The sequence below is a fragment of the Rhinatrema bivittatum genome, chromosome 4 (assembly GCF_901001135.1).
Source record: "Rhinatrema bivittatum chromosome 4, aRhiBiv1.1, whole genome shotgun sequence".
In the NCBI taxonomy this organism is placed as follows: domain Eukaryota; kingdom Metazoa; phylum Chordata; class Amphibia; order Gymnophiona; family Rhinatrematidae; genus Rhinatrema; species Rhinatrema bivittatum.
Genome location: NC_042618.1, coordinates 4,973,578 through 4,992,210, shown reverse-complemented (window position 1 = coordinate 4,992,210; position 18,633 = coordinate 4,973,578). Strand labels below are relative to the sequence as shown.

At 51.3% G+C, this 18,633-nt stretch overlaps 1 protein-coding gene across 17 annotated transcripts in view; it reads right to left on the bottom strand.

The window, feature by feature from the left end:
• Window positions 1–18,633, bottom strand: part of NRXN3 (neurexin 3) — a 2,187,333-nt gene that overhangs the window by 78,580 nt on the left and 2,090,120 nt on the right. For 13 of the 17 annotated variants that reach the window (XM_029597682.1, XM_029597681.1, XM_029597685.1 and 10 more), the window contains one exon: window positions 2,629–2,651. The exons of the other annotated variants lie outside the window; for them this stretch is intronic. In XM_029597682.1, coding sequence (XP_029453542.1) covers window positions 2,629–2,651 — 23 coding nt within the window. The remainder of the gene's footprint in view (window positions 1–2,628; window positions 2,652–18,633) is intronic. 17 annotated transcript variants of the gene reach the window in all.

Below are 18,633 nucleotides of genomic sequence, written 5' to 3'. Positions count from 1 at the left end.
CTGGATCTCCATCCCGACACGCTGTGTTCTGCCTCTCGTGGCTTCCTGCCAGTGAGGTTTTCATCAGTACACCCTCACTCGCAGATACATACATTTTCACGCAGTAACGCTTCCCCCTGGATCTCCATCCCGACACGCTGTGTTCTGCCTCTCGTGGCTTCCTGCTAGTGAGGTTTCCATCAGTACGCCCTCACTCGCAGATACATACATTTTCACGCAGTAACGCTTCCCCCTGGATCTTCATCCCGACACGCTGTGTTCTGCCTCCCGTGGCTTCCTGCTAGTGAGGTTTCCATCAGTACACCCTCACTCGCAGATACATACATTTTCACGCAGTAACGTTTCCCCCCTGGATCTCCATCCCGACACGCTGTGTTCTGCCTCCCGTGGCTTCCTGCCAGTGAGGTTTTCATCAGTACACCCTCACTCGCAGATACATACATTTTCACGCAGTAACGCTTCCCCCTGGATCTCCATCCCGACACGCTGTGTTCTGCCTCTCGTGGCTTCCTGCCAGTGAGGTTTTCATCAGTACGCCCTCACTCGCAGATACATACATTTTCACGCAGTAACGTTTCCCCCCTGGATCTCCATCCCGACACGCTGTGTTCTGCCTCTCGTGGCTTCCTGCCAGTGAGGTTTTCATCAGTACACCCTCACTCGCAGATACAAACATTTTCACGCAGTAACGTTTCCCCCCTGGATCTCCATCCCGACACGCTGTGTTCTGCCTCTCGTGGCTTCCTGCCAGTGAGGTTTTCATCAGTACACCCTCACTCGCAGATACATACATTTTCACGCAGTAACGTTTCCCCCTGGATCTCCATCCCGACACGCTGTGTTCTGCCTCCCGTGGCTTCCTGCCAGTGAGGTTTTCATCAGTACACCCTCACTCGCAGATACATACATTTTCACGCAGTAACGCTTCCCCCTGGATCTCCATCCCGACACGCTGTGTTCTGCCTCTCGTGGCTTCCTGCCAGTGAGGTTTTCATCAGTACGCCCTCACTCGCAGATACATACATTTTCACGCAGTAACGCTTCCCCCTGGATCTCCATCCCGACACGCTGTGTTCTGCCTCTCGTGGCTTCCTGCCAGTGAGGTTTTCATCAGTACACCCTCACTCGCAGATACATACATTTTCACGCAGTAACGCTTCCCCCTGGATCTCCATCCCGACACGCTGTGTTCTGCCTCCCGTGGCTTCCTGCCAGTGAGGTTTTCATCAGTACACCCTCACTCGCAGATACATACATTTTCACGCAGTAACGCTTCCCCCCTGGATCTCCATCCCGACACGCTGTGTTCTGCCTCTCGTGGCTTCCTGCTAGTGAGGTTTCCATCAGTACGCCCTCACTCGCAGATACATACATTTTCACGCAGTAACGTTTCCCCCTGGATCTCCATCCCGACACGCTGTGTTCTGCCTCTCGTGGCTTCCTGCCAGTGAGGTTTCCATCAGTACGCCCTCACTCGCAGATACAAACATTTTCACGCAGTAACGTTTCCCCCTGGATCTCCATCCCGACACGCTGTGTTCTGCCTCTCGTGGCTTCCTGCCAGTGAGGTTTTCATCAGTACACCCTCACTCGCAGATACATACATTTTCACGCAGTAACGTTTCCCCCTGGATCTCCATCCCGACACGCTGTGTTCTGCCTCTCGTGGCTTCCTGCCAGTGAGGTTTTCATCAGTACACCCTCACTCGCAGATACATACATTTTCACGCAGTAACGTTTCCCCCTGGATCTCCATCCCGACACGCTGTGTTCTGCCTCCCGTGGCTTCCTGCCAGTGAGGTTTCCATCAGTACACCCTCACTCGCAGATACATACATTTTCACGCAGTAACGTTTCCCCCTGGATCTCCATCCCGACACGCTGTGTTCTGCCTCTCGTGGCTTCCTGCCAGTGAGGTTTCCATCAGTACACCCTCACTCGCAGATACATACATTTTCACGCAGTAACGCTTCCCCCTGGATCTCCATCCTGACACGCTGTGTTCTGCCTCTCGTGGCTTCCTGCTAGTGAGGTTTCCATCAGTACGCCCTCACTCGCAGATACATACATTTTCACGCAGTAACGCTTCCCCCTGGATCTCCATCCCGACACGCTGTGTTCTGCCTCTCGTGGCTTCCTGCCAGTGAGGTTTCCATCAGTACGCCCTCACTCGCAGATACATACATTTTCACGCAGTAACGCTTCCCCCCTGGATCTCCATCCCGACACGCTGTGTTCTGCCTCCCGTGGCTTCCTGCCAGTGAGGTTTTCATCAGTACACCCTCACTCGCAGATACATACATTTTCACGCAGTAACGTTTCCCCCCTGGATCTCTATCCCGACACGCTGTGTTCTGCCTCTCGTGGCTTCCTGCCAGTGAGGTTTTCATCAGTACACCCTCACTCGCAGATACATACATTTTCACGCAGTAACGTTTCCCCCCTGGATCTCCATCCCGACACGCTGTGTTCTGCCTCTCGTGGCTTCCTGGCAGTGAGGTTTTCATCAGTACACCCTCACTCGCAGATACATACATTTTCACGCAGTAACGCTTCCCCCCTGGATCTCCATCCCGACACGCTGTGTTCTGCCTCCCGTGGCTTCCTGCCAGTCCCTTCCCTGTGCACTTGCGAGAAGGCGTCCTTGGTGGCTGGTCCCGTTCTTTGGAATTCGTTGGGGTTCTGAAAGTTTCCTTCTTCCAGCAGGCCTTCCAATTAGTTTCTAAAGTTCCCTCACAAACCTAGCTCCAGGATCTGCCTTACTGTTCATGTTGTGACGCTGTGTATGGTTTTTGTTTAGGGCTTCATTATGCTTGTTTTATGTTCCTCTTCGCCTTAAATCAAGGATTCTAAACTGTATAAAAATAAATAAACAAACACGGGGTGACTTTTCTAGGCTCCTACAAGTCCTGAAAGCTCATTTTGTACAGGAAACTCCCTACAGACATTCCCTTTGAAAATACGATGGTGTACGCCACGAAACGTAGGGGTGGCAGTTTCCAAATGCAATCATCATGCATCCGTCTCTTCTTTCAACCACTTTTTCCCACAGATAAAAGTGCCTGTGCTGTACGTTTCCTCATGAGAGGCTGAGGGTTGACCAATGTTCAACTTAATGTGGGTAAATACTAGTTTACCGCCGTATAAACCTTTGAACATTGTCCTTATAATGCACTTAAGGCCTAGATTTACCAACGTCGCAGGGCTCCCTGAACCGCTCGCTAACGGGAGGGCGAAACAGGGGGGCGGTCCTGCGATAGCCGGCAGCGATCGCAAATAGTTATTCGGTGCGAAACTGACAGCGAAAACTAAGCATTCCTGTCGCTGTCGACGAAGTCTTCGCGGCGTCAGCCCCGGTGCCGCCCCGACTCCTCCTCTTCCGGGGCTGACGCCGCCCCGACTCCGCCCCCATCTTGGTATCGCGTGCGATCCGCTTGGTAAATGACCCCCTAAGATAGTTATTTTCGAAGGATACAATAAGATGTAAATACTCATGGGATACACATGAGCTCTCAGGACTATCATGAAACTATAAAATATGTATAGTCAAACGATATGAAATTGCCCACAGAATACACACTAATATGGAAGAATATAGGTAATATATGAGCGTTATCCTCACAGACTGCACATAATGCTGTGGAGGACATTGTCTCCTGTGCTGTGCGATCCTGCAGGAAGCCCCAGAGATCTGTATTAGGTATAGGGGAAGACATTGTCTCCTGCGCTGTGAGATCCTGCAGGAACTCCCAGAGATCTGCATTAGATACAGGGGAGGACATTGTCTCCTGCGCTGTGAGATCCTGCAGAAACTCCCAGAGATCTGCATTAGATACAGGGGAGGACATTGTCTCCTGCGCTGTGAGATCCTGCAGGAACCCCCTGAGATCTGCATTAGATACAGGGGAGGACATTGTCTCCTGCACTGTGAGATCCTCCAGGAACCCCCAGAGATCTGCATTAGATACAGGGGAGGACATTGTCTCCTGCGCTGTGAGATCCTGCAGGAACCCCCAGAGATCTGCATTAGATACAGGGGAGGACATTGTCTCCTGCGCTGTGAGATCCTGCAGGAACTCCCAGAGATCTGCATTAGATACAGGGGAGGACATTGTCTCCTGCGCTGTGAGATCCTGCAGGAACCCCCAGAGATCTGCATTAGATACAGGGGAGGACATGGTGTCCTGTGCTGTGAGATCCTGCAGGAACCCCTAGAGATCTGCATTAGATACAGGGGAGGACATTGTCTCCTGTGTTGTGAGATCCTGCAGGAACTCCCAGAGATCTGCATTAGATACAGGGGAGGACTTTGTCTCCTGCGCTGTGAGATCCTGCAGGAACCCCCAGAGATCTGCATTAGATACAGGGGAGGACTTTGTCTCCTGCGCTGTGAGATCCTGCAGGAACCCCCAGAGATCTGCATTAGATACAGGGGAAGACATTGTCTCTTGAGCTGCGAAGGTCATAGAAGGAGTTAACTTTCTTCGGAAAAAGAAATAACTTAAAATAAAACCTTTACTCAGATCTTTGAAAATGTACACAACTGTGAAAGAAAATTAAGTCAAATTCCATGTAAGAAAGACACTTAATGCTCACAGCACTGCTAAATTAAAGTCCACCAGTTGCAGATTTAGGATTGCAGTGCTAAGCCTGGCAAGAATAAAATGGAAGGGCTAATAAATGCCCCTTGATATGTGCCAGTCCGACTGCAAGACCTGGCACCTCTTCTCTTCTCTCTTTGGCACTCATTCTCTTGGCGTTTTGATTTCCTTCCACTTCTTTCAACACCATCTTTGTGCTGGTGACTCCCAGAACTATTTCTCTGCACCTGAAATTTCCTCCAGAATCCAGCCCTGACCTCAGCTCATTTACTGCCTTCGCTGTGTGGATGAAGACTGAACGCCTTTATCTTTCCTCCCAAATCCCAGTGGATAACACTGTCGTCCTCCTCCCCGTGGCCTCTGCCCTCAACTCGTGTACAGCCCAAATACTGCTAAAACGTGTTTCTGACTCTACATCATCACCAAGGTCTGCCAGGACGCCTTCCGCTCTCTCATCAGCGCCCGCACGGACTGCTGGAAGCTGCTCCTCTCCAATCTCCTCCCTTACGGAGCTGTAAGGCCGTCTCCAGCGTCATTAGGGCCACGGGGTCTTCTTCTCAAGCTCCCACGCCGGCCTCCCAGTTGCGTTCAGTGGAAACTTCCTCTTCTCACCCCACAGCTGCGCTCACTCTCCTGTCGTCTCCCCCTCTGCTTGTCGAGCAAGCTGCGTTAGGCGTTTCTGTGGAGTGCTGCGTAGATATCTTATGTGGCATTCAAATGATTCATATAATAATAATAATCCAGGCTCTGCTCTTCCACGTTTTCTATCATGCGCCATCATCTACCTGGAACGGCCTTCCCGCGTCGGCGCGTTTTGCTCCTTTTCTGATTTGACTCGCCTCCTGTACAAACCCGTCCTTCTCTGAGGTTGCTTTTAAATCCATCAACCCCCGACTCTCCCATATTGTGGCACTCTTATGCAGTAGTTAAATGGACGCTAGGAATTAATTCGCCCTGAACCAGACTGTAAGCTCCGCGAAGCAGGGACGGCCTGTTGTGCGCCTCTGCAGAGCGCTGCGTGAGCCTGCCGGCACAATCAGGTGACGCAATAACGGCGCGGGCAAAACGGGCGGCCATGATCGAGCGCCCGCTCTCCCAACGCGCGCCCATCCGCCTCTCCGGAGCGCCCAATTTAATATTTAAACGGGCTGCCGTGGTGAAACGGAGGCGCCAGGGGAAACCGTGCACTCCTGCAGCCTCCTCGCCAGCGGGCGCCTGGGGGAGGTGGCTGTCAGCCGGTTAGGGAAACGGACCCTCAATTTTCTTACCAGAGTCCATTTTCCTAACCTGTCCGCCGGCACGCTTTTTTTTATTAAGTCGAAGGAAGTTCATAAAAACAGTATTTTCTGCTTTTCTGTACACGTTTTGGGCTGCTCAGAAATTAAGGCCTGATCTTAATTTCTGAGGGCAAAAATCTGTGCGTGGGACATACTTCTTTTTTTTTGCATGGGGGAGAATAACTAATAATAGCCTCATGAACATGAATTTACATGTGATGAGCTGCGTTAGTTTGGGGGGGGGGAGGGGTTGGATGCGCGTTTTGGACGCGCTAAGCCCCCTATAGCATAAGGGGTGGCGGACGCACATCCAAGCACGGGTTAAGCACCGCGCCTGGCCTAGCGCCCCGTACTGCCTCGGCCTGAATGTGAAGTAGCAATGGTGGCAGTTACACAAACCACATGGGTCTGAGCCAAGTGAGGATTGCAGGAGAGCTGAGTGCAGTGCAGGCTCCATCCCAGCCTAAACCGAACCCTATTTTGGGTTGAGCCTTGTGATCCCTCCCCCGCTGGCTGCTGGGGGCCGCGTGTTTTGCACTCTTCTTCCCCGGCACTGTCGACAGATGTCACCTCACTACCTTCCCTTCCCTGGCTCCCCGCCACCTTTGCAACATGTTAGATAAATTGCCTGTTATCGGGCCTGCTCAGATCCAGCGGGGGCTCCGGCCGATCAGTCCCGCCCCCGGAGCAGAACATTACAGCCGGCGAGGGGAGGCGCAGCCCCCGAGAGAGTGCAGCCCAAGGAAGGGGGGGCTGAGCAGCACAAAAAGTCGTGCGCCCCCCCCAGAAGGGGCCCCTGCTACGCTGCAGCTCGGAAGGGTGGCCGGAGCCTCGTGCCGTGCGCCCCCCCCAGAAGGGGCCCCTGCTACGCTGCAGCTCGGAAGGGTGGCCGGAGCCTCGTGCCGTGCGCCCCCCCCCAGAAGGGGCCCCTGCTACGCTGCAGCTCGGAAGGGTGGCCGGAGCCTCGTGCCGTGCGCCCCCCCCAGAAGGGGCCCCTGCAACGCTGCAGCTCGGAAGGGTGGCCGGAGCCTCGCGCCGTGCGCCCCCCCCCAGAAGGGGCCCCTGCTACGCTGCAGCTCGGAAGGGTGGCCGGAGCCTCGTGCCGTGCGCCCCCCCCAGAAGGGGCCCCTGCAACGCTGCAGCTCGGAAGGGTGGCCGGAGCCTCGCGCCGTGCGCCCCCCCCCCAGAAGGGGCCCCTGCTACGCTGCAGCTCGGAAGGGTGGCCGGAGCCTCGCGCCGCGCGCCCCGCCCCCCCCCATCAGCCCCTGCTACGGCGGCGCCGAGCACAGCAGGAGGCCTGCAAGCGGCTGAGGGGCTGCGCTTCCTGCTGCCACCCACCCCACAGGCTGCTGCCGCCAGGCTGATCAGCAGGATCAGTCGCAGCCCTCTCCTCGGGGACCTTCCCTGTCACTCTGTACTGCACGCGCATTTATCAGGGTTTATTACAACAAAAATTATAGTGACCTGGAAAATTGATGTCATTTTTTCCCCCCACTGATTTCTCTCATTTGTAATAATAAACACTGATAAATTCCCAGTAAAAAAATAAATAAAGGGAAACTGAGAACGCAGGTCCCTATCCATGCTAAAGTAAAGCGGTTACACCTGAGCAGAGGAGCAGCTGCTGCTGCTGCTGCGAGCAGTGAGTTCAGCAGGGCCGGGCGACGGAGGAACGGGGCGGCCTCTGCGGGAAATCTGCTTAAAAAAAAAAATCAAGTTACAAGGCGGACGTGCCCCTGTGCTGGAAGTTTGCAGACCCGCAGCGCCGGCACAAGAAGTGACATATTTCAGCTTGCATTACCAGCCTCCTTTTATTGTATTCCTCACCTGAGGGTGCTGCTGTGCTGCTTGTCATCTGAACTCTGTGCTTCATCACACTGGCACACCTGACGTTTGAGTGCAATGGAAAGGACTGAAGGGAAGGAGATTTTGTAAACTATACTATAAGACATACACCACTGATCCGGAAAAACCATTCTCAGAAAAGAATAATAATAAAAAAAGGAGACTTGGGAAGAAGAAGCATGAAAACGACAGCAGAAAAGGACCAATTTATTCACCGGGCCTGCACATTTCTGCTGTCCAAGGTCGTCTCCCTCTTCCTGTGAAAAAAGAAAAAGTAACCGAGTCCAGAAAGTGGCAGGTCATCCCTTTGAAGGGACTTCTGCTGCCGCCCTTCCCATAACAGGCGTTGAAGAGCAGCTTAGACCTGCTCAGCCAGAGAAATTCACGCTGCCCCCTTGTTATCTCTGGAAAGCTACCGGCTCTGAGGCTGCTCTGGCTGGTGAGCTGGCAACAGGGAGAAACATTATTCAGGTCTCAGCGGGGTCAGACGCCTAAAGAGAAACTTATTCCACCAGATGGGTCCTAACTTGAATCTCTGATATAAGAGGGTAAGGACTGTCATGCTGGATCTTCCAGCAGTGGCCAGTCCAGGTCACGGGATCCCAAGCATTAAAGAGATCCCAGGCTGCAGTCATGCAGTGGCAAGCAGTGGCTATTCACACACAGGGGGCGATTTCAAGACCCATGCTCCTGCGGTTCCCGACGCACGCACGTGGCTGCACCGCGCAGGTTATAAAATCAAATGGCTGCGCGCGCCTGTGCAGGTGGCCTGCGACTCGCGCATGCAGGGGGAGGGGGGATTTTACAAAGCAACTCGCAGCCACGCAGGAAGGGCTTCCCCACTTCCCTCCAATTAACTTCCCTATCCCCTATCTAACCTTCCTACCTCTCCCCTCTCCTCCCCACCCCCTACCTATTAGGATTTTTACCTTTCTGCTCCTTCTGAGCAGCAGCAGACTCCGCGCGCCAGCGCACGCTTCCCTGGCACAGTGGCTAATGGCGCTGCCCCGCCCCACCCAGACCACGCCCCCGACCTGCCCCTTTCTTTGGGCCCAGCACTTCGGCGCGTAACGGGTTACTCACACGGCCGGGACCTTTGTAAAATGCGTGCAGAGCCCAACCATGCACGTAACCCACGTTTTTTTTTACACACCAGGGCTTTTTAAAATCTGGCCATTAAGTCTACGTGGTTAATAACAGTTTATGGATTTCTCCAGAAATGTGTCCGTTTTTTAAACCCAGCTACACTAACAACTCTAACCACATCCTCTGGCAATGAATTCCAGAGTTTAATTGTGCGTTGAGTGAAAAAGAATTTTCTCTGATTAGTTTTAAATGTGCCCCATGCTAACTTCATGGAGTGCCCCCTAGTCCTTCTATTATCCGAAAGAGTAAATAACCGATTCACATCTACCCGTTCTAGACCTCTCATGATTTTAAATACCTCTATCATATCCCCCCTCAGCCATCTCTTCTCCAAGCTGAAAAGTCCTAACCTCTTCAGCCTTTCCTCATAGGGGAGCTGTTCCATCCCCTTTATCATATGGAAAACTATTGCTTGCTGTTTCATTCTTATTGATAATACTATGATATTTTGCAGTCTTCATATATTTTTCCTTACACTTTTACCATTTTAGTTTATTTATTTAAAAATGTTTATATATTCTGCTTTTACAAACATAGTTTAATCAAAACAGTGTACAATATTTCAAGCAGAAAAATAAAAAATAAAATAAAAAATAAAAATAGATAAAATAAAAACACTATTAAAAATTCCAGAAAATGTACTAGTATTTTATGTTATGTGCATATCCCCTTTCTAAACCTAGTTTTCTTGTGCTCAAACTAAATTCCCTTGCTGCATGTATTAGTGATGTCTGCATGGCGTTCTGATGAGGAGCAGCGCAGCAGCCCCCATCCCTAAATACGGGCGAGACTAAGCACAAAAAGATTTCAGAAACACCGCTCTCTGCACGGGAATGAGATAAAACCTGGCACCAAAACCTTCTTAGCCTTTGCAGTGAATCTGCCAGGAAAAAAAGACAGAACATTTCAGCCCCCCCCAGAGGAAGAGTGAATCAGAGAGAAGGTGCAGGGGGGGGGGGAGGAACCGTGGAAAGGTGAGAACAGGAAAAGACGAGAGAGTGGGGAGGAAGGCAAGCAGATGGGGGGGTGGGGGGAGAGACAGGGAAGGGTAGGAGGGAGTGAGAAAGGGAGGCAGAGAAAGAGAGAGGCGGGAAGGGAGAAGGAACAGAAATGTAATTACTTGCCTATCAGCTCTGCTATCATAATTACTTTCAAACCCTGACATGGGTCGGATCAGATGAGCAAGAGAATCAATTTTTGCACTTGGCGATCAGTGCCTTCTCTGCTCACAAATTAAAATGTCAGCGCAATGTGAAAAGCTCCCCTCTCCCCTCCCCTTCCATCTGGGCTTTCTTCTTTCTCTTCCCGCATGCTGTCATACAAAGAAATGACCGCCTGGCTGCAGTCGCTGCCCTATGACATCACATCCCTCCCGCCGAAGCCGGGAAAGGGCGCAGCGAAGGCGAGCGCGGTGCGTGCTCCCCCCCTGCAGGTCGCGGCCTCCCCCGGGGTCACGCCACCTGCTGCCTCGTATTATTCCAGCAGTAAGCCTAGCTGGGGTGTGCTGTGAGCACCGGGCCGAAGCCAGGCTATTCAGCCCCCCCCGAGAACTGGCACGGCTCTCACCTGCCGCCATATCCTCCGTTTCCTCTTTTGGGTTTTTTTTTTCCCTCACCTGTCAGGCTCCTCCGGCTCGGTCAGAACCAAGACCCAGGGGGACTGGCACCATCAGCTTCCGTTGGCAAGCACCCCGGAGATCTTTTCTCCCGGTTTGCAACCCCCTCCTCCAGTCCTGGCAGTGATGGCCTTCGGTGCTGCCCCCAGCCGAGCCACGGAGCAGGAGACTGGATTCAGGGATGGGACCCGGGGGAGGGAACAGCACCTCAGCCGCCCTGCCGGGCCCGGGCTAGCTCATTAAAACACCTGCGCGTTTCCAGAATTTCACATTTAATGGCAGATCTAGAGAGTTTTGTTAAAACCCGTTTGCTTTGCCATCCTCTTGTACCCTCCTGTGCAGCTGTCACGCTCTCTGCCAGGGGCAAAGCCCCCGAGTTCCGACTCGCCGTGGGAACAAGGTGCCTGCAGACCTGTCTTTCATGCAAAATGCAACCTCTGACCTAAAAATGCCCATCCCGCTTCCTTCCCCCCCCCCCCCCCCCCCAGAAATGCCTCCTCTCGGTGTGGGTAAATGCCCGCGTGCTGCGGCGTCCCATGCATCAAGGAAGGGTAACTTTTCCACAGTTCAATGACTCGCTAAATCGTCCTGCCCGCCAACAGGACATTAACACGTCTGGGAGGATGCCGCAGCCGCTGCCACCAGCTTTTTGTACACCAGGTTTCCAGGCTGTCTGACTTTTTCGAAGCCTATTCGATTTTCCCGCTGCAACTGCTTGTTTGGACATCTGCCGCGCTATATTCCAGCAGGCACGTACGCAGGCACGGCTTTATTTATTTAAAAGTTCTTCTAAAACTCCCTTCCCGGACTCTAAAGATCGCCCAAGGCAACAAGTATTAAAAAAAACATAGATAAACAGCAAATATACAAACAAAATTACACAACCCAAGGAGCTATCCTTCCGTTTCTTAAGGATAAGCTTTAAGGCTAAGGATGGTAAAATATCAATCAAATTATAGACAATTAATTTGCAAGGCACATCCACACTGAATATCAGCGTGCCTTTAATGCTCCCCTATACCCTGTTCACATGAGCACCTCTCTGTGGCACCAAAGCAACGTCTATTTCTTTTCCTGAGCAGCGAGTTTGCAGATTGTTACCAGCATCCCCGCGTGGCCTGGCGGAAACCTGCCTCCGAGTCTCTTTGCCAGACTTCGTCTCAGTGACCGCGTTCTGCAAACCCGGAGGCCAGCCCACTAAAGTTCGTTAACACCAGTCATTTGTTACGGTCGTGGACCCTTGGGCCGGCTGAGACGGTGGATGGATACTGTGGAGGACCCACAGGAAGCGTCACAGCCGGGAGGCGGCGCTGAAGAGACTCCGGAGGAGACTTCACCACTGAAGTCCGAGGTCCCCCCAGGAGGAGCCCGCAGGGACCCGGACCTCTTGGACTTAGGCGGGACCCTATGCGACCAAGGATCCGGGCAGCGTCCGGAGAGATGGAAGAAGAGGACGGCTGGACCCAGGGGGGCAGATCGAGTCTTCACCCTCGGAGGCTCGCGGCTCCCCCAGGAGGAGCCCGTGAGAGCCCGAGCTGCTGGGACTTAGGAGAATCCTCTGGGCCAGCAAGTACCGGATACCTGAGGTGGTGGAAGGAGCCGAAGTCGGAGTCCAGGAGCGAAGCCGGGTCAGAAGCCAGAAGTCAGAGATCCAAACCAAAACCAGGAGCAGAAGCTGAAGACGTAATCAAAAGACGAAGCCGGGTCAGGAGCCAGAAGTCAGAAGACAAACCAGAGCCAAGGGCAGAAGCTGTAGACGTAGTCGAGAAACAAAGCCAGGTCAGGAGCCAGAAGTCAGAGGGACGATCAGGATTCACCGCAGCAACTAGCAACTCAGGGGAACTGAGAGAACCTCGTTGCAAGGCGAGGTACAGCTGTGGCTGCCGGGTTTAAATAACCCGGCAGCGTCTGACGTCACCAGGAGGGCTGTCCTGCGATTCCCGCGCTGGCCCCTTTAAATGCAGAGCCCCGGGGGGGGGGCAGCCGTGGGCCATCGTCGGCGTGTCCCTCTCATCGGGAGCGCCGCGGTAGGTCTGGGCAGACGAGGAAGGTCTCCTGCGGCCGGAGGTCCCGGGGCAGGGCTGACCTCCACTTCTGGGCACTAGGAGCTCAGGTGGGAATCCATGAGCCATTTCAGCTCCCCCTGCTCACGGGGACTTCCTGCGGGGGGGGGGGGGGGGGGGGAGAAGAAATAACCTTGTGAAGGCCCCAAGCGTTTTTATGGACGCCTCCTACAACAATCCAGTAAAAATAAATGCTTATCTGTTTGAAATTCCTTATATCGGCACTAGGCTTACAAAACCGAACATCAATACTCAACTTTAGCATCAAAATAAAATCCTTTCTACTGGCCAAATTGGTTGCAGTTGAAAAGTCACAGTGGGTAGATTTCTGTTCGGCGCAGATTCAGAACAGAAGATAAGAGTTGCGAGGAATCGCAGCCTCAGTCGCGTGCACATCTGCACACCCTGGCAGCAGGTAAGGGCACGTCCCCTGGTAGCACTGAACATCTGGATGCAGCTCTCTGCTCCTCGTTAGCCAATACTAAGATACAAAACCTTAAGAGTGAAGGAACAGCATCAATATGTAAATAGGATCTCACTCCTTCTGACAGTAACAGTGCTGCCAATGTGTCATAAATTGTTTACACCTCTCAGAGTAACGTTATACGAGCCTCATATATTGGCACCGGGACTCCACAAATGTCCTTGATTTTTGTGCTCAGAAGGTTGTAGGATTCAAACTCATACAATCATGTCCTTCTTCTTCTTGTTTTTTTTTTTTTCCAGAAAATATTATGGTGCAGTTAAAACAATATTTAATGTCCCAAAAGTTATTTGTCTTCACATGAAACACAGTTATCCAAGGCTGCTCTCATTAGGAGATCATACATAACTCATGACGTATGTGCTGGTGCAGGGGTCGGGAACCCATGGCTCGCGAGCCAGATATGGCTCTTTTGAGGGCTGCATCTGGCTCGCAGACAGTCGCCACACTTTCCCGCTGACCCAGCTGCTCCCCTGTCCTCCTCCGCCCGGGCTTAAAATGCTGTCAGCCCGGGCGGAACGCGGCAGGACAGCTGGAGTCAGCGGCACCGGCGTGCTCTCTTCTTCCCCCCCCCCCGCGGCCCGGAAGAGGAAGTGGAGAGTATCGGGTGGCTGCGCGGCAAGAAGAGGCCACGCTAGTGCGCTTGGCATCGGCCCGAAGAAAAGAAGACTGCAGCGCGGCTCGGAGGAAAATGAAGAGTCAACCGCGGCCGATGGGACTCCGCCTCCGCTGAAAATGAAGAGGTCAGCGTTGGGAGGAGGCTGCTGCCTGCCGCGAGTTCCCGGGGTGGGGGAGAGAGCTCTCTCTCTCCCCCACCCCGGGAACTCGCGGCAGCAGCAGCCTCCTCCCAACGCTGACCTCTTCATTTTCAGCGGAGGCGGAGTCCCATCGGCCGCGGTTGACTCTTCATTTTCCTCCGAGCCGCGCTGCAGTCTTCTTTTCTTCGGGCCGATGCCAAGCGCACTAGCGTGGCCTCTTCTTGCCGCGCACGCACCCGATACTCTCCACTTCCTCTTCCGGGCCGCGGGGGGGGGGGGCCCTCTGTGTGTGTGTGTGTGTGTGTGAGTGAGAGATTGCATGTATGTGAATGATTGAGAGCCTGTATATGTGAAAGAGAGTATGTCTGTGATTGAGAGCCTGCCTGTGAGAGAGAGAGAGAGAGCATGAATGTAAGTTTACCATTGGGAACCTGTATGTGTAAGTTTGTGATTGAAAACCTGTTTGTGTGAAAGAGTGTGTGTGTATGATTGAGATCCTGTGTGTGAGAGAGATAATGTGTATGCATGATTAAGAGCCTGTGTGTATAAGTAAGAGAGAAATTATGTGTGTCTGTGTGTGATTGAGAGCTGATTTAGGTGAGGGAGCATGTGAGTATGTGATTGAGAGCCTGTGTTTAAATGAGAGAGAGAGACCATGTGTGCTGTGTATGATTGAGAGCTGATTTAGGTGAGGGAGCATGTGAGTATGTGATTGAGAGCCTGTGTTTAAATGAGAGAGAGAGACCATGTGTGTCTGTGTGTGATTGAGAGCTGGTTTAGGTGAGGGATCATGTGAGTATGTGATTGAGAGGCTGTGTGTATAAGTAAGAGAGAGAGCATGTGTGTCTGTGTGTGATTGAGAGCTGGTTTAGGTGAAGGGAGCATGTGAGTATGTGATTGAGAGCCTGTGTGTAAATGAGAGAAAGAGAGGACATGTTTGTAAGCATGTGAATGAGAGTCTGTGTGTGAGAGAAAAAGACAGCATGTATTTATGTGATTGAAAGCCTGTGTGTGTGTGTAAGCGTGAAAAGATAGCATGTGTGTAAATGTGTAATTAAGAGCCTATATAAGTGAGAGAGAAAAAACATGTGTATATGTGAGTACTGAGAGCATGTGTGTATAGGTGTGTCATTGAGAGCCAGTGTGAGAGAGAGCGCTGGTATGTGACTGAGAGAGGAGAAAGTTCCAAGCAAACCACCCCGCCTCCTGCTAATTCAGAACAATCTCAGGACACCTGGATATCAAACGTTCCCAGGTATGCAGAGCAAAAAAATTTTTGTATCCTTATTATTTTTCATTACTGGGTCTTTGTGTCTGCTATTTTGAAATATTTTGTTGGTATCTGGAAATGTTTTATATGAGTTTTTAATTATTGGATATTCCACTCATCAGCTGTTTTGAAATATGTTCTTTTTGTTAGTACAGTTTTACTGCTGATGATTTTATATTTCTTGATTTGTTTTATAAGGATGTTTGATGTTTCTTTTTTCCTTTGTTACACTGCATACAGAGACTCTGGCTTGTTGCAGTTTCCAATTCAGTTTTTTCTGCATGCTTCTTGTTATGCGTTTTGGTCTCTTTATTCTATGTTAGGTGAGGGACAGCACGTGATTCAGGTGAGGTTTTCTACTGGCGTGTAGTTTCTGTGTAGGACTCTATAGCAGCCTGACTTGGTCCGTTTTCCTAATAGGAGATGTATTGGTGTCTTAAGGCCTGGTGTAATATTTTCAGAGACTTATTGTACTTTAAAAGTGTGATCTTACATAAAATGCACACATTTACTTGTATTGAGTTTTAAACATATTGTATGGCTCTCATGGAATTACATTTTAAAATATGTGGCGTTTATGGCTCTCTCAGCCAAAAAGGTTCCTGACCCCTGTGCTGGTGAATACTCACCATATAGAAACATAGAAATGACGGCAGAAGAAGACCGAATGGCCCATCCAGTCTGCCCAGCAAGCCTCACACATTTTTTCTCTCATTCTTATCTGTTACTCTTAGCTCCTTGTTCTATTCCCCTTCCACCCCCACCATTAATGTAGAGAGCAGTGATGGAGCTGCATGCAAGTGAAATATCTAGCTTGATTAGTTAGGGGTAGTAGGGGCAGTAACCGCCGCGATAAGCAAGCTACACCCATGCTTATTTGTTTTACCTAGACTATGTTGTACAGCTCTTGTTGGTTTTTTTTTTTTTTTCTTCTCCCCTGCTGTAGAAGCAGAGAGCCATGCTGGATATGCATTGAAAGTGAAGTATCAGGCACATTTGGTTGGGGTAGTAACCGCCGTAACAAGCCAGCTACTCCTCGCTTTGTGATTGCGAATCCTTTTTTTTTCTTCACCCCTGTCGTTGAAGCTATGCAGGATATGCGTGAAGCATCAGTTTTTTTTTTTTTTTCCCCCTGCCCTTGAAGCAGAGAGCTATGCTGGAAATGCGTGATGTATCAGTCTTTCTCCCATGCCGATGCAGCAGAGAACCATGCTGGATATGCATGGAAAGTGAAGTATCAGGCACATTTGGTTTGGGGTAGTAACTGCCGTAACAAGCCAGCTACTCCCCGCGTTTTGAGTGCGAACCCTTTTTCTTCTCCTTTGCCGTTGTAGCAGAGAGCTCTGCTGGATGTGTGAAGTATCAGTTATTCTTCTCCCCTGTCATTGAAGCAGAGAGCTATGCTGTATATGCATTGAAAGTGAAGTATCAGGCATATTTGGTTTGGGGTAGTAACCGCTGTAACAAGCCAGCTACTCCCCTCTTTATGAGTGCAAATCCTTTTTTCCATTACCTCTTGCTGTTGAAGCTTAGAGCGATGTAGGAGTCACAGTAAGCATGTGTATGTTTATTTAGTAAGGGTATTGTGTCAATAGCCATCATTCTGGCGAGTCACCCACTCTTCATTGATGGCCTCTTGACTTTATGGATCCGCAGTGTTTATCCCACGCCCCTTTGAACGCTGCCATCAGCGATTTTACTGAAGCGCATTGTAAAATTCTCCTGTTCACAAAGGCCATCTCTAGGAGGTGTAAACAATTTTTGGCACATTGGGAGTGCGTGACTGTCAAAAGGAGTGAGATCCTATTTACATAGCTCTTTAGACAAAGATGGAGGAGCTTCTGACTGATTCTCTCCTTATACAGTAACTCTAGGATGGCTTTCCCCGAGATTGGCAACCCTCCTTAAGACTCTGGCTACGAAACTCCCCTGAAGCAATCGCACCGGACAGCTGAGAGGCAGGGCGATGTCTCTTCCTCGAGACCAACTCCGGTGACCTCGCTCACTTTCCCAGGACAGGAGGCAGGGCAGAAACTTAATTACACACGACCCAGGACTTCATCTATATCACAGTTTACTTCACTCAACGCCAGACCATTCCTCCTCCTCCAATCTCTTGCACGCAGTTTGCATTTAGACGCGTAGACGTTGTTTCATTAGTGCAGCCTCCTGAATTCACTGAGGCGGTGGATATAGGTGTCCCGAACACCATCACGTCGGGGTGTTCGGGCCACCCGCTTGGTCGTTGCCTGCTTTCTGACGAGGGCCAAAGCACGGTCAAAACCCTGCCCGCGGAAACTCAAGCCCAGCCGGAGATTTCTGATCTCAGGGCCTACGCTGTAATCTGTGGGCAATAAATGGCTGGAGAAGAAAACTAATGTGCACCCAGCTGCGGCCGGTTAATCAGCGTGCAAGGACTGAAGCCAAGAGCTGGGGCTACAGCCAGATACAAAGGAACGGGAAATGCATGCAGAGGCAGGACCTGCCCGCTCATCTCTGTGCCAGGACGAGAGGAGGTCCCATTCCCCGCTCCCTCCTCCAGGAAGATGCTTCATTTAAAACAACAACAACTACTACGACTTTTCAGGGTCCTACAGTCACAGAGACAATTTCAACGTCTGTCGCCCTTCCTGGTTTATCTCCACCGCACGTTGAAAATGGCCGACAGCGGGTCCTCCCCCAGGCTGGGTAACAGCATAGATTGCCCCTTTTAAGAACTGGCCCTACCTCACTGTACAGCTGCACCGATTCACTCCGTCTGTTCAAAGCAATTCTCCTTAATATCCCCACTAATCCCAGTCCTGTCCCTGTCTCTCAGGCTCACTGACAATCTTCTTCAAGTTTGAGTTTACAGGGAAAATGCTTGGTACGTACGATCCTTAGTGATTAATGTGTCCGCTTGACTGCGATCTGAATTGTCTCATCTAATAAACTGCCGTGTGGCTTTGCAACCAAGGTCCAGGAAACTAAATGACACGAGCAGGACATTCACAGAGAAGGTTTAATGAGCAAAGAGAAATGAGACAAGAACTGGGGGACATCCATCCAGAGAGAGAGAGAACGGAGATCTAAAGCGAGAAGGGAGGAAAATAGAAGAGGTATGGAAGGTCATGTAGAAAGGGACGGAGGAGTGGAAGACGGGTCTTAGGCTCCTACGGTCGGCTGGGGAAGCGGCGTGGGCGGTCCCCGTGGCAGGCGGTCGTGATCATCCCTTCTGGCTGGATCTAGGGCCCATGACTGCAGGGCTCTGGGTGGAGCCTTGGCGTGATGACCAGACTTAAGCATTGGGGGGGAATAATAAACAAGAGGGGGCAAATATCGCTGAGTATTTGCGGACGAAGGCTCTTGGCACCAGGAACCCAGGCCCGTTTGCAACTGGGCTGGAGGCCCAAAAGAGCAAGATAAACTGCTGGGCAAAAAGAAAAGAGCCCATGATCAATTTTTCAAATGGTTCCCCGCACCGCAGGTTCTGCACATCTGAATATTTCCTGGGAGCAGGTGGTCTGCCAAGCCGTCTCCCTTCCTAATATCCTTTTAATTAGCTTTCAAATAGTAAGTTTCACATGAAACTCTA